Source organism: Felis catus, chromosome E1, assembly GCF_018350175.1.
Source record: "Felis catus isolate Fca126 chromosome E1, F.catus_Fca126_mat1.0, whole genome shotgun sequence".
NCBI classification, from domain to species: Eukaryota; Metazoa; Chordata; class Mammalia; order Carnivora; family Felidae; genus Felis; species Felis catus.
The window spans coordinates 38,401,469-38,417,576 of NC_058381.1; the positions used below are offsets into that span (position 1 = coordinate 38,401,469).

General features: G+C 37.7%; 1 protein-coding gene across 3 annotated transcripts in view; it reads right to left on the reverse strand.

Annotated features, from left to right (window-relative positions):
* The window catches only part of FBXL20 (F-box and leucine rich repeat protein 20), a 102,161-nt gene that overhangs the window by 45,948 nt on the left and 40,105 nt on the right, over nt 1-16,108 (reverse strand). For all 3 annotated transcript variants that reach the window (XM_006940293.5, XM_023243645.2, XM_045044830.1), the window contains one exon: nt 447-508. In XM_006940293.5, the coding sequence (XP_006940355.1) occupies nt 447-508 (62 nt within the window). The remainder of the gene's footprint in view (nt 1-446; nt 509-16,108) is intronic.

Consider the following 16,108-nt stretch of genomic DNA (forward strand, 5'->3'; position numbering starts at 1 on the left):
CCAGCCCTGCATCGGGCTCTGTGCTGACAGCTGGGAGCCTGGAGCCTGCTTTGGATTCTGTGTCTCCCTCTCTCTGCCTACCCCCCTGCCCCCCGCTCCCCGCTCATGCTCTGTCTCTCTCTCAAAAATAAACATTTAAAAAAGATGAGCACTATAATAAAATAAAATGTATTATCTCCTTCACATTCTATCTAAGAATAGGGCAAAAGAAAACAAATAAACAAAATCATATATAAGTATAAATCAGGAGAGAACTGTTACTAAACATTTAAAATTTTGATTCATATCTAGAAAACAGAGTTAAGATTAACAAAACAACCAATAAATTTACAAATTCAGATAATCCAGATCCTATACATACATGAAAATTATCAACAAGTCTAAAAATTTTTAAATAGACAATATGACACACACACAACCAAACTAAAATCAGCATTCAGACTTACCGTAATAGGAGTTCTTTGGGAAGTTTTTTATTGATTACAGCTTCATCACTATTTGAGAACATCTGCAAAAACAAAATCAGTTAGTGTTAGGTGTCCAACTTCGGCTCAGGTCATGATCTTGCAGTCTGTGGAGTTCGAACCCCGTGTCAGGCTCTGTGCTGACAGCTCAGAACCTGGAGTCCGCTTCAGATTCTGTGTTTCCCTCTCTCTCTGCCCCTCCCCCGTTCAGATTCTGTCTCTCAGTCTCAAAAATAAGTTTAAAAAAAAAAAACCATTAAAAAATAAAATAAAATAAAAATGCCTTGCTACCAATCCAAAGTTTAATTTCCGTATGTTTCTCTTCTCTACAGGATTGTTTCAAATTTCTAGCTTGATATACAAGTCTCCTTCATGACCAAACCCCACTATCCACGTAACAGTTCATTCATTAGATTTATTGAGTTCCTACCATGTATCGGGCTCTGTGCTGATAAGGTAATTCTCCAAATCTAAGTCACATTTACTTGTTTAAGCAGATGATCAGAAACTGGGATAGGGAACATTCTCTTCTGAGTTTTATGTAACATGCAGAAAAGCGGTAATGTTTCATAACCACATGCAATTTTGATGCACACAACTGATCATTTAACAAATTAATCAAATAACCCACAATGGATACTTCTTAAAAAATGTTTTATTTATTTTTGAGAGAGAGAGAGAGAGAGGGAGAGCAAGCGAGGAAGGGGCAAAGAGAGGGAGACAGAAGAGCCAAAGCAGTGAGCCAGATGCAGGGCTTGAACTCACGAACTGCAAGATCACGACCTGAACCAAAGTCAGATGCTCAACCAATTGAGCTATCCAGGCGCCGTCCACAATGGGTACTTTTAAACAGAGCCACCATTTCTTCCACAAAGGAGATCAAGACTGTAAGCTTGTGCAGTAAGCCACATAAAAAACCAAACACCTATACTCAATAAAAAGCAGAGTAAAAACAGCAAACACATGTCACTGAGGCTGAAATATGTACAGTCCCTGCTATTAAGTATTACACAGATGTCTCCTGACTTCAGGCAATGAACATCTACTGGACACCCTGTCACATCAGGCACTTTTCAGGGCAACGAGATCCAAGGAAAAGGAGACGTTATCTCTGTAATTCAGGAGCTCTGGCTCTACAACGAACACAGAAATAAGTAAATACTTTATTAATTATTAGAGATAAATGACAAGAGGTATCTGAGAGCAAGGGAAAAAATAACTAATTCTGCCCACAGAGGACATCTAAACTGGGTCTTAAAGGAAGGCCAGAAGTTAATTAGGAAAAAGGGGGAGATAAGATGTATGAAAGTATGAAGGCCTTAGCATTTCATGATTCAAAGTAGAAAAAGTAACAGAAGGGAAGTAAAGAGGTAGGGTAAAGTAGTGGCAAGAATCCCAGACATCCAGAGTAATTACAATAAATATTTTCTGGTAACTCTAACAACCTATCTTCTAGCTAAGTAAATGGAAAGCTCCATGAGGGTAGGGGCCATGGCTTTCACATTTGCTCATGATATTTCCAGGATTGAGCACAGAGCCTGATACATGGTAGGAACTCAATAAGTCTAATGAATGAACTGTTACGTGGATAGCAGGGTTTGGTCATGAAGGAAACTTGTAATATCAAGCTAGAAATTTGAAACAATCCTGTAGAGAAGAGAAATGTAAGGAAATTAAACTTTGGATTGATAGCAAGGACATAAACTAATAATATATTGAAATTATAGTTCAAATAAAAGATGATGAAGGTGTCTGTGAGATTACAGGGCTGGTGGAAATTAAAAAAAAAAAGACACTGGAGAAAAGAAGGATTTTTGAAGAAGCAAAAAGACTTGGTGATGGAAAGTTGACTATCAAGTTTCAGTGTAACAGATAATCTTATAATAAGAGCAATGCCATTAACTGACAATAACATGTTTTAGGAAATTATCTGACATCAAAGAATAATCTACTTCCTCATAATTTCTACCCATTAGTGGAAGCTATTAAAAAATCATCTTTCTTCTATAAGGCAATCTTTCAAATGAAGCCATCATATTCCCTCCTAAACAAGTTTAAGTTCTTCTTAAATGACATAACTTCTAAAACGCTATGTCATTATGATCATTCCTCTCTGGGTACTTTCATAGAGAAGAATGCATGAAGGAGTTATAATAAATTTAAAAACTGGAATAATCAAGGGTTGATGACATAAATAACAATGTCGTGCAAAGAAAGCTAAAGTATAAATGGAGACCTGGGAGCCTTTTCAGAGTAAGCACAACATATATCTTAAGCTTAAGATCTTTGGGGAAAAAAAGCTTTTAAGTACAAAACGGACTCACTAAACACCCAATCTACTACACTCTGCCCAACTCAAATCCACAAAAAGACAAACATTTATATATTAAAAATGCTAAACTCTTTATCTTGTGTACTCTAAGTATTTATTAAATGCTACATATCTCACTTAGTAAAGCATTTTGCTCTCTTGAATATACACAATAAAATTGACTAAAAAAACCCCATACACCTGCCATATGTTATTCACAGGACTTCTAGAACTCTAGATATAAAAAGGAACAAAAATCACACCCAGCAGTAATTTCTTTCCTTGCATCAGTCTATATAGACTGAATGGTGTTGTCTCTGTGGGAGCATGAAGGTAAGCAAAGGGAAAAAAGAATACAGTGTCCTGGGAGGATTTGGGAAACACCAGGCTTAGAGGACATCTGTCCAGATTTACATATTCCTCCTCTTCCTTCTGTACATATATATTCTACCTCAAGTTTGCAAGAAAGGATAAAATCAGTGGTTCACAACCTGTGGTCATCTGACCAGTAGCATCAACATCAACTGGGACTTTGTTAGAAAGGTAAATTCTTACGCTTTACCCCAGACCTATAGTAACAGAAATGGGGTGAAGAGGAGGTGGAGAAAAATAAGGGGAAGCTGTATTTTTTATTATATTTTTTTAAGTTTATTTATTTTGAGAGAGAGAGAGAGAGAGAGAGAGAGAGAGAGAGAGAATGAATGAACAGGGGAGGGGCAGAGAGAGGGAGAGAGGATCCCATGCATGCTCCAGGCTCAGAGCTGTCAGCACAAACTCATGAACCGTGAGATCATGACCTGAGCATAAACCAAGAGTTAGAGGCTTAACTGACTGAGCCACCCAGCCGCCCCAGGGCAATTCATATTTTAGAAGCCCTTCAGGTGACACCAATGTTTCCTAAAGTATGAGAACCAATGGACCAGATGAAGCAGATTGCTGATCTCAGGACTTAAGAAATTACAGCTCTATAAGATCTATATAACACAATCAGAATATTTTATTATTTGAAGTGACAGCAGGAGCTTAAAAAATAATCCTAGAGGTAAACATAATAATTTTAGATGTTTTCTAGGAAACCCAAATGCCTTTTCCTCCAGTTCATGGCACTGCTGGTAAAATGTTTCATACAAATGACAGAATATATGTTTTAGATATTTTACTATTAGCCGAATCTAAACTTAAGGTTTCTCATGTAAAATATAAAGGTTGTCAAAACAAGTTAGATCCAGGGCATATAATGAATTACAACAAATTTGTGAAGAATTTTAGATATAATTGTTGTAGGGGAAGTGACTGATCAAATGTTTGACACTCTTAGGTAATCTGGTTTTTAACATGGGAATATAGCATTATGTATTTTTAACAAGAGAATGTATCATTATGGATTTTTCTAATCTATCCGCAAACAATTACAAGGATGTGGTCATGGGGAAAACATGAAAGCAACTAGTTTGTTCTCTATTAATTGTTTTAAGGTAGAACATCATCCCCTGAACAAACAGACACTGCAAAAGCATTTATCTAGACATAGGACATTCTTAAATATTCAGGTTTTAAAAAATCTAAGTGACATTGTCATACACTGGCATTTATTGTTGCTGTGTATGAAGCTATAATTGTTTTTTTATAAATCATATAGTTGAGAAATATAATGGCAGATAGGTTTAACAAAGTAAATAGTAAAGAAACTACTTGCTCAACAGTGACCCCTGCTGACTAAATTAGAGTATGGTTACCATCTCCAAAAAAGGAAATCTAAAAGATCTGATTCAGCTTTATAGAAGAAATACAAAATTTAATGACTATTTTGGTAGAGAATATTAGTTATCCATTCTCTTCTTCTAGAGTAACAGAATTCCCAATTTTTAGCTAGTACATGGCTATATGGAAAGAAGATTTTATTTCCCTTGCAGCTAGATAAAGCCAGGTTACTAAGTTCTGGCCAATGGGTAGAAGAAAAAGTGATGTGTGCAATTTCAGGAATGTCCTTAAAAGAGAGAAGGTATGCCCCTTCTTACTCCTTCTTTAATTTTGCTGCTTGGAATCTGGTTATGATGACCGAACTCCATTTTGTATCACGAAGTTGAAGGCCACAGTTTTAAAGATAAGCAAAAAATTAGAAAAAGCCTGTAAATGACTTACAGAGACACCATGCCTCTGGACTTTATATGACAGAAAAATAAAATTTTATCATTTAGGCCACTTTTAATTTGGGTCTCTGATACATGCACCTAAATTTACTTATTTTAGATTTTAATTTTTTTATTACATTTATTTATTTTTGAGAGATAGAGACTGAATGCGAGCGGGGGAGAGGCAGAGAGGGGAGACACAGAATCTAAAGCAGGATCCAGGCTCTGAGCAAGCTGTCAGCACAGAGCCGGACACGGGGCTCAAACCTACCAACCGTAGATCATGACCTGAGCTGAAGTTGGACACTCAACCGACTGAGCCACCCAAGCGCCTCTACTTGCTTTAGATTTTAAAAGGCATCTTTTGGGGTGCCTGGGTGGCTGAGTTGGTTAAGTGTCCGATTCTTGATCTCATCTCAGGTCCTGATCTCAGGGGTATGAGTTCAAGCCCCATGCTGGGCTCTGTGCTGGGCATGAAGCCTACTAACTACAAACAAACAAACAAACAAACAAACAAAGTGACATCTCTTGTTTTGCAAGATGAGGAGTCCTAGAAATTAATTACACAAACACTGTTGAGTGTATTGTACACTTAAAAATGATTAAGATGGCAAATTTTAAGTTATATGTATTTTTCCAATTAAAAAAATTAAAGTTTTTTTTAAATAAAAATTTAACATTTCTGAATTTAGGACAATTAAAATTATTTCATTTTTAGAAATTTTTAATGTTTATTTTAAGAGACAGAGCACGAGAAGGGGAGGGGCAGAGAGAGAGGGAAACACAGAATCTGAAGCAGGCTCCAGGCTCTGAACTGTCAGCACAGAGCCCGATGTGGGGCTCAAACCAATGAACCATGAGATCATGACCTGAGCCAAACTCAGGCGCTCAACTGACTGAGCCACCCAGGCACCCCTAATTTTTGATTTACAATTAAATCAAAAGCATCTTTTGCGCTTTATAAAATAATGTTACATTTTTTTTTTCAATGTTTATTTATTTTTGGGACAGAGAGAGACAGAGCATGAACGGGGGAGGGGCAGAGAGAGAGGGAGACACAGGATCGGAAACAGGCTCCAGGCTCTGAGCCATCAGCCCAGAGCCCGACGCGGGGCTCGAACTCCCGGACGGCGAGATCGTGACCTGGCTGAAGTCGGACGTTTAACCGACTGCGCCACCCAGGCGCCCCAATGTTACATTTTTTAATCCAGAGCAAGTTTTAACTATATATAGTAAAGTATAACCAATGGAGGAAAACAAATAAAATAGAACTTAAGGACCATTTGCTTCTCTTCAAGCAGGCTCTGTGCTGTTGTTTATACTATTTTCTCTAAAGCACCTGTGCAACCAAACTTGCCTATTCTATCAGCAGAAACAGACTGACATCCACTGGACATGCATAGGCCATGAAGCCTTTCCCAATCTCCCTAACAGGATCTAACTATTTCTTCCCCTACAAAACCACAAAGCACTCCAAAGTTCAGAACACCAGTTCTGAGCTAATGTAGCACTCCTTGTATCAGACTATAAAATCTGAGAGGAAAGGGGCCTTTCCTCTACATAGGGGCCACTGTATAGTCAGCAACCAACACATAGTGCCTAGAAACAGGTGAACCAGTGAATGTTATACTGTAGGGATCTGTTAATACTCCTCTGACTATAAATTCCCAGCAGGTTTCCATGATTTTATCGCTTTGTATCTTTATGGTAGAGTGCCTTGCCCCCAATTTTTTAAATAAAAATATTTAATAAATTGAACGTGACCCTAACTTGGTAATTAAAACACATATGACATCAGCACAGTAACAAACTGATAATCATTACAACAAACCACTTAACAACTGAAATATCTGGGGAAAAAACAAAATATCTGAAGAAAGAAAAGTTTGGAGACTCGGTTTATGGCCCATTTATTTCAAGGAATATGAGCTACATTAAATTTCTTGTTTAAAAAAAGTTGTTAATTACTGTTTTCACGATTATGCAATTTTATATGTATATAGTATTTATTAACAGCTTTAAATAATTCACATACCATAAAATTCACTGGTTTTAAGTGTACATTCAATAATTTTTAGTAAATCTGTAAAGCTGTGCAACGATCACATTTTCTATGAATTTCCATCATCCCCCCAAATATCCCTCATGCTTATTTGCAATCCATTCATTTGCTGATATCCAACCTCAAGCAACCACTAATTAGCTTTCTGTCTCTTCAGATTTTCCTTTTCTGGACATTCAAAAACAATGGAAACAAAAAACATCTCACTTTTGCATCTGGCTTCCTTTATTCTGCATTTCTGAAGCTCATCCATGTTGTAGCATGCACCAATAGTTCATTCCAGTATAAAAATACTGTTGAATACAACTTCAGTTTGTGAAATGCCATATTTTATCCATTCTCAGCTGACAAACATCAAGATTGCTATAAATTTAATAACTTTTTTTCAAAAGTTTATTTATTTTGATAAAGAGAGTGCAAGTGGGGAAGGGGCAGAGAGAGAGAGAGAGAGAGAGAGAGAGAGAGAAGGAAGGAGAGAGAGAGAATCCCAAGCAGGCTCTGCACCACCAGTGCAGAGTTCCATGTGGGGCTAGAACTCACAAACCAGGAGATCCTGACCCAAGCTGAAGTGGGATGCTTACATGACTGAGCCATCACTCAGGCACCCCTGCTACAATTTTTTTTTTAATGATCATGAATAATGCTTCTATGATTATTCTAAGTCTTTGGGTTGATATATGTTTTAATTTCTTATGTATAGAATCTAAGATGGAGAACTGCTGGGTTGTACTCTATGTTGTTTGTTTAAAACAAAATTTTTTTAACATTTATTTATTTTCGAGAGACTGAGCATGGGAGGGGGAGGAGCAGAAAGAGAAAGAGACACAGAATCTGAAGCAGGATCCAGGGTCTGAGCTGTCAGCACAAAGCCTAATGCAGGGCTTGAACCCACCAACTGTGAGATCATGACCTGAGCCAAAGTCAGATGCTTAACCGACTGAGCTACTCAGCAGTGCCCCAAGTTTAAACTTTAAAAAATTTTAGGACCAGTGCTCGCTTCGGCAGCACATATACTAAAAAAATTTAGGACCTGTTTTTGAGAGCATGAGCGAGTAGGGGAGGGACAGAAAGGGAGAGGAAAGAGACAGAGAGAAAGGGAGAGAGAGGGAGGGAGGGCGGGGGGGGGGGGAGGAGAGAAAATCTCAAGTAGGCTCCACGCTCAGTGCGGAGTCTGATGCAGGGCTCCATCCCAAGACCCTGGGATCATGACCTGAGCAAAAATCAAGAGTCTAATGCTCAACTGACTGAGCCACCCAGGTGCCCCTTAAGATTTCCCCCCCCTCCCCCACTCAAGCTCTCTTTCTCTTTCTCAAAAATAAACTAAAAAAAAAAACAAAAACAAATTTTTTTAAAGTAATCTCTAAACCCAACATGGGGCTCACTCACAACCCCGAGATCAAGAGTCACATGCTCACCAACTGAGCCAGCCAAGTGCCTCAGTTTATTTTAAACTTTTAAAGAAATGGGGGTGCCTGGGTGGCTCAGTCAGTTAAGCGTCCGACTTCGGCTCAGGTCACGATCTCGCGGTCCGTGAGTTCGAGCCCCGCATCGGGCTCTGTGCTGACTGCTCAGAGCCTGGAGCCTGTTTCAGATTCTGTGTCTCCCTCTCTCTCTGACCCTCCCCCATTCATGCTCTGTCTCTCTCTGTCTCAAAAATAAATAAACGTTAAAAAAAATTTTTTTTAAATAAAAAAAAAAGAAATGGGTGATGGGCATTGAGGAGGGCACTTGCTGGGATGAATATAGGGTGTTGTATGTAAGTGATGAATCACGGGAATTTACCCTCCAAAACCAAGAGCACACTCATATAACACTGTATGTTAGCCAGCTTGACAATAAATTATATTAAAAAAAAAACTTTTAAAGAAAGCAATGAATTATTTTCCAAAGTGGCTAGACCATTTTACCTTCTCATCAGTAATGTATGAGGGTTCCAGTGTGTCCATATTTTTTTTGTTTTTTGTTTTTTTTCAATATATGAAATTTATTGTCAAATTGGTTTCCATACAACACCCAGTGCCCATCCCAAAAGGTGCCCTCCTCAATACCCATCACCCAGTGTGTCCATATTTTTGCTATCGCTTGTTCTTATCTATCTCTTAAACTTTAGCCAGTTGGTATATCAAGGTTTCAATTTGCTTTTCCCTAACTACTAATGCATCTTTTCATGTTAGCCAAATGACTTCTTTGGTGAAATATGTATTCAAATCATTTGATTGATATATATATTTATTAAAGCTTATTTATTTATTTTAGTAATGTCTACACCCAACGTTAGGCTTGAACTCACAACCCCAAGATCAAGAGTCACATGTTCTTCAGATTGAGCCAGCCAGGCACCCCGAGTGTTCTTTATATATTTAAGGACTCTGTATATATAATGGGCCTATATATGTATATACAGACCCTTTACCGACTCTATGGTCTGCAAATATTTTCTCCCATTCTTTGGGTTGTGTTTTCTATTTCTTGATGGTATCTTCTGAAGGACAAATGTTTCTAATTTTGATAAAGTCCAATTTACCTTTTTTTAATGGATCATGCTTTTTTTGATGTCACATATAAGAATTCCCTACTTTTTGAAAGTCTGTTATGTGACGTTGCTTTTATGAAAGACCTACATTTGTAGCTGTTTTTAACTAATAAACTGACATCATCTCTTAACTGATAACCAAGATATCTGAAGAGGATCTTCGCTTTTATGAAAAAAGTCAAAAAGTGAAAAGAGTGTTCAGCGTTTGTTTTACAGTGAGCCATTACATAGATAGTGTGCACCTAGAGCAGTGAGAGTGGTGCTGCCAAGCTCCTTCCCCAAGAACTGCAGTCAGCATCTCAGTGTCAAGGTGCTACAACTTTGACCTGTGTCTGTGAGCCTCTGTGCTCTATCTAGATTTATTTGTGCATCTATTAGAAAGATGTATCCTAAGGCATCAGAAAAACTGAAGAGATTTTTTTTGGGGGGGGGGGAGGGTCTAGGAACACTCAATAAATTTCCCATATAGATTAATAATAATTGCTTCTTCACTTTGCACCATTTCAGTTTACAAAAGATTTCACCGAACACTCTACTTTCAGATGGCAGGGGAAAACTGTATATGAACTCTGCCTAACCAAAGGTCATAAATATTATCTGCCATGTTTTTTTCTAGAAGTTTTATAATTTTAGTTCTTACATTTAAGTGTATGATCCATTTTGAGTTATTTCTGGTATACAGTTGGAGGTGCAGTTGTATATCTTTTATCATGCAGATATCCAATTGTTTCAATACCATTTGTTTAAAACACTATTCTTTTCCCATTAAATTGCCTTTATTGAAAATCAACTGACCACAAATGTAAGCATTTATTTTTGGATTCTCTATACTGTTACATTAATCTATAGGTGTATCTTTATGCAATAACTCACTGGCTTGATTAACATAGCTTTATATCACTTTGAAATCAGAAGTGTAACTCCTCTTATTGTGTTCTTCATTTTGCATTTCCATAAAAATTTTAGAACCAGCTTGCCAATTTCTGCAAAAAAGCCTGCTGGGATTTTGATAGAGACTACACTGATTCTATGGATCAATTTGGAGAAAACTGCCATCTTAACAATACTGAGTCTTCTTTTTTTTTTTTTAATTTTTTTTAAATGTTTATTTATTTTTGAGACAGAGACAGACAGAGCATGAAGGGGGGAGGGGCAGAGAGAGAGGGAGACACAGAATCGGAAGCAGGCTCCAGGCTCCGAGCCATCAGCCCAGAGCCTGACGCGGGGCTCGAACTCACGGACCGCGAGATCCGTGACCTGAGTCGAAGTCAGACGCTTAACCGACTGAGCCACCCAGGTGCCCCAATACTGAGTCGTCTAAACTGTGAACTTGGAATGTCTTTTTTTTTTTTTAACGTCTTCTTTAGTTTTTCTTGGCAATGTTTTATAATTTTCAGTGTTAGCGCACCTGGCTGGCTCAGTGTAGAGCATGGAACTCCTGATGTCAGGGTCATGAGTTCAAGCCCCATGCTGGGTTTGCAGCCTACTTAATTATAATTTTCAGTGTATTAAGTCTTTTGTTACATTTATTGCCAAGTATTTTACACTTCTTGATGCTACTGTGAATCAAATTGTATTTTTTTTATGTTTATTCATTTTTGAGAGACAGAGCATGAGTAGGGAAGGGGCAGAGAGAGACACACAGAATCTGAAGCAGGCTCCAGGCTCTGAGCTGTCAGGATAGAGCCCGACATGGGGCTTAAACTCACGAACTGTGAGATCATGACCTGAGCCGAAGTCAGACGCTCAACCAACTAAGCCACCCAAGCACCCCCAAACTGGGGGTTCATTCTAGGATTGTTTAAGGCTAGTATGTAGTACATCTTCTATTCATTTATGTTCAACCTATCTGTGGCTTTGAATCTAAAGTGTGCCTCTTCTACACAGCATAAAGTTCAATCTTTTTTTTTTTTAATCCAGTCTGACAATCTATGCCTTAAGTATGTAACTCATTCACATTTAATGTAATTATTTGATTTAGTTGGATATGTCTCTCATTTTGCTATTTGTTTTCTATATGTCTCATGTCTTTTGTTCTTCTGTTTCTCTTTTACTGTTTTCTTTTAAGTAGGTATTTTCTAGAGTATCATTGTAATTTTTTTGTTGTTTAGAAAAAGTATCTTATCACAATTTTAGATTATTACTTTTAATTCTGGCAAAATATAGGAACTTTGTTCCAACCGAAATCCATTTCATCCCTCCTCCTTTTTGCTATTATCATATGTTACATACTTATCTTAAAATCCCAATAACACAGTTTTATAATTATTGTCTTACACAACGGTCTTTTAATTCAGTTGAACTAATATAAGAGAAAAAACTATTTATAATCTTCTATATTTATTCCTGTAATTAACTTTTACAGTGCTTTTCCTTCAAGTTACCATCTGGAATCATATCTTTTCAGCTTGAAGGACTTCCTTTAGTATTTCATGTAAAGCAGTATTTCATGTCTGTTAACAAATTCTCTGTGTTTGCTATTCTGAGAATGTCTTTATTTTGCCTGTATTTTTCAATAATAGCTCTGCTGGATATAGAATTCACTTAAATTATTTTTGAAAGGAAATTCACATAGATTACACAATTCAATGCCATTTAGTGTTTACAATGCTTTGCAACTGCCATGTCTCTCTAATTTCAAAGTTTTCATTCCCCTAGAACACCCAGTCTTCATTAAGTAATCAATCCCAAGACCTACCACCCCATATCCTCCCACTCCCAGGACCTAGCCAACTACTATTCTATCACTATAGATTTCCTTACTCTATTTTTTTTAAGTGTTTATTTTTGAGATAGAGGCAGAGCATGAGCAGGGGAGGGGCAGAGAGAAAGGGAAACACAGAATCTGAAGCAGCCTCCAGGCTCTGAGCTGTCAGCACAGAGCCTGATGCAGAGCTCAAACTCATGAACTGTGAGATCATAACCTGAAGTCGGAAGCTTATCCAACTGAGCCACCAAGGTGCCCCCAGATTTCCCTATTCTAGATATTTCACATAAATGGAATCATTCAGTATGTGATCTTTTATATCTGGCTTATTTCATTTTTATAACAATTTTGATGTTTATCCATATAGTACTATATCTCAGTGATCCATTCCATTTTATGGCTGAGCAATATTCCATTGTATGGATATACCAAATGTTGCTTATTCATTCACCTGTCAATGCAGTTAGATTGTTTCAACCTTTTGGCCTTTGTGAATACTGCTGCTGTGAACATTATGTGTGCACAAGTACTTTTATGAATATTTGCTTTCAACTACTTTGGTATCTACCTAGGAGTTGAATTTCTAGATTGTAAAGGAACTGCCAAACTGTTTTTCACAGTAACTGCACCAATTTACATTGCCACCGACAAGATAAAAAGTTTTAAATTTCTCCACATCGGGGGCACCTGGCTGGCTAGTCAGTGAGAGCATGCAACTCTTGATCTCGAGGTCATGAGTTCGAGTCCGTTGGGCAGAGTTTACTTAAAAAAAAAAAAAATTTCTCCACATTCTAGCCAATACTTATTTTCCTATTTTTTTCTACGTTTAATTATACCCATCCTAGTGGATATAACGTGGTATTTTGTTATGGTCTTGCTTTGCCTGTCCCTAATGACAAATGATGTTGAGCATATTTTCATGCATTTGTTGGCCCGTTGTATATCTCTTTGAGGAAATGTCTACTCAAGTCCTTGAGTAAAACTGGGTTGTTTTGTTTTAACTGATTTGTAAGTTTTTTTTTTTAATATTCTGGATATAAGACCCTTATCAGATATATGATTTACAAATAATTTCTCCCATTCTTTAGGTTGTTTTTTTCATTTTCTTGATTTGTGAATCTACAATTCTTAATTGGCAAATTTTACTTTCTACACTTTAATGGTTATCCAAGTGCTTTCTGGCTTCTGTTGTTTCTGGTGAAAACGTCAGCTGTCAATCATATTGCTGTTCCCTTATATATCATGAAGTCTTTTTGTCTTGCTGTCCATATTTTTTCTTTGTATTTGGATTTAAACAGTTCAATAAGAACGTACCCAGGTGTAGACCGCTTTGTGTTAATCCTACTCACTCATATTTTTGTATGCATAGATATATGGTTTTCATCAAATTTGGAAAATTTCAGCTATTATTTCTTCAAATATTTTTTTCTCTTTCTCCCACTTCGATCTGAGACTTTACTGTATGTACTGTTGGCACAGCTGATGTCTCACAGATTTGAGTTCTGCTCATTTTGTTTCATTCTTTTCTTCAAATTGGATAATTTCTATTGTTCTGTTTTCAAGTTCATGGATTCTCTCTCTCTGTGTGTGACCTCCAATTTGATTTTTTGAGTTCCTCCTTTGGTAACCTTTTCAGTTGTTCTACTTTTCAACTTCAGAATTTCCATTTGATTCTTTTTGTTTTATATAATTTCTATTTCTTTATTGACATTCTCTAAGCCACTGTCATCGTATTCCTCTTAAATTATTTAAATCTGATTTCCTTTAGTCATTAAACGTGTTTATATCAGCTGCTTTCAAAGTGGTAATTCATCTTTTAGCTGCATATGATAAAGGATGGTAAGAAATACACTAAAGAGGGAACTGTAGAGCTTGCAAAAAAAAAAAAATTAGTAGAAGAAATATAGCGGGCCTAGAACTTGGCACACTGGAAAATAAAACTATTCTTTATCTGTCTCTCAAGCCCTAAGATTCTCAAAATAAGAACTACCCACAGGATAAATATCAGATCAAAGATGTGACTACAAGCTCCTTTTAAAAACCTCAGAAAATTTTATAAAAATATTATTTTTTTTTACCTTGAGAGAGGCTGAGACAGTGCGAGTGGGGGAGGGGCAGAGAGAGGGAGAGAGACAGACAGACAGACAGAATCCCAAGCAGGGTCCATGCTGCCAGTGCAGAGCCCAATGCAGGGCTCGAACTCACAAAACCATGAGATCATGACCTGAGCTGAAACCAAGACACTTAACCGACTGAGCCACCCAGGTGCCCCAAACTTCAGAAAATTTTAAAGCCGTGACTACTTGACCCTCTCAACTAGACAAAAAGTCCTCTAAGAAGCTTAAGGGAATTATGCTATAACAGCCTGACACAACCAAAGTAGAGAAAGGCCTGTCTTAAAAAATGAGTTCTAATGTTGTAGCTTTGGGGGACATAGTAGAACACAAATCAGATTCATAGAAAATCCTAGAAATTAAAATTTTTTTTAATGTTTATTTATTTTTGAAGGAAGGAGAGACAGAGCGTGAGAGGGGGAGGAGCAGAGAAAGAGGGGAGACACAGAATCTGAAGTAGGCTCCAGGCTTTGAGCTGTCAGCACAGAGCCTCAGGCGGGGCTCGAGCCCACAAACCGTGAGATCATGACCTGAGCTCAAGTTGGGTTCTCAACTGACTGAGCCACCCAGGCGACCCTGAAAATCCTACAAATTTTAAAGAAAGATGTACCAGCTGGATTAAAAGGGACAGAGACTATTCAAAATGAAAAGAGGCCTGTGGGATTCCAATTTTCTATAGGAAGGAAGTATGCTGAGAAAGCTATTCAGCTTCATAAGACATTTCTTATGTAGAAGGAGAGACTTCTTAGAAAGCAGCATTAAGAGTCCAGAATGTGGTACCAAGAACCACAGAGAACAATGGATTAGGGAACCATTCTCATGAAGTTCCCTAGTCACATTTCCCAGTCAAGGCACATTTCCTGCTCTTGGAGTAGATGACCCTGACAATATGTGCCCAGCTACATTTCAGAACTGATATGAACCAACAACTGCTATGTGCCACGTGCTATGTGTTATCTCCCCCTTTTTAGGGGAATGCCTATTGCCATTATTCTATTCCTGTAACAACAGTGTATACTGTGTATATGGGGCAGATAAATTTTCTTTTTAGTTCCTAGGTCTCTGGATCAAGAGGAACTGCACATGAGGACTGGGAGGGGATATTTTGCACGTGATATACTGGAGCCAGAGGGAGACCATAGTAGAAACTCATAATAACAGCTTTCAATAAATCTTATTTCCTTGTGGCAATGCCCTTTTGCAATGGGATTTTACTGCACCTCCCTTCAAAAGGTACAGTCTGTTTTCCCACTCTCTGTATCTGAGTTGACATGGTGACTTGATCTAACCAAAGCAATGTGGTGGAAGTAACACTGTTACTTCCAAAGCTAAGCCTTAAAAGACACTGAAGCTTTACCTTCTTGAAACATTCATGCCACCATGTAAGAAAACGTCCAGGCTTTCATGATGAGAGACCATGTGGAAAAGAGTACCAGCTGACAGTGATACCCAGGTGTCAGACTGTTAAGAAGCTATCTTAGACGACTCAAGTCCCAGTCAAGTCACTAGATAACTGCAGCTTCATGAATGACTTTTCCAGTGACCAACACAAGTCCTGCCAGGCGTAATTAAATGTTTTAAGCCACTAAGTTTTAGTGGTTGTTAACAACAAAAACGATTAAAAACAGGCTCTATGTTTAAAGCTTATGACTCTTGAACTTGAGTAAAACTTGAGACATACAAGGGTAGTCCAACATGGGTCAAATATTTTGGTTGGAGGAAAATTTCAGTAAGAGAGTAAGAATGAAATTTCAGGGGGCACCTGGGTGGCTCAATCAGTTAAGT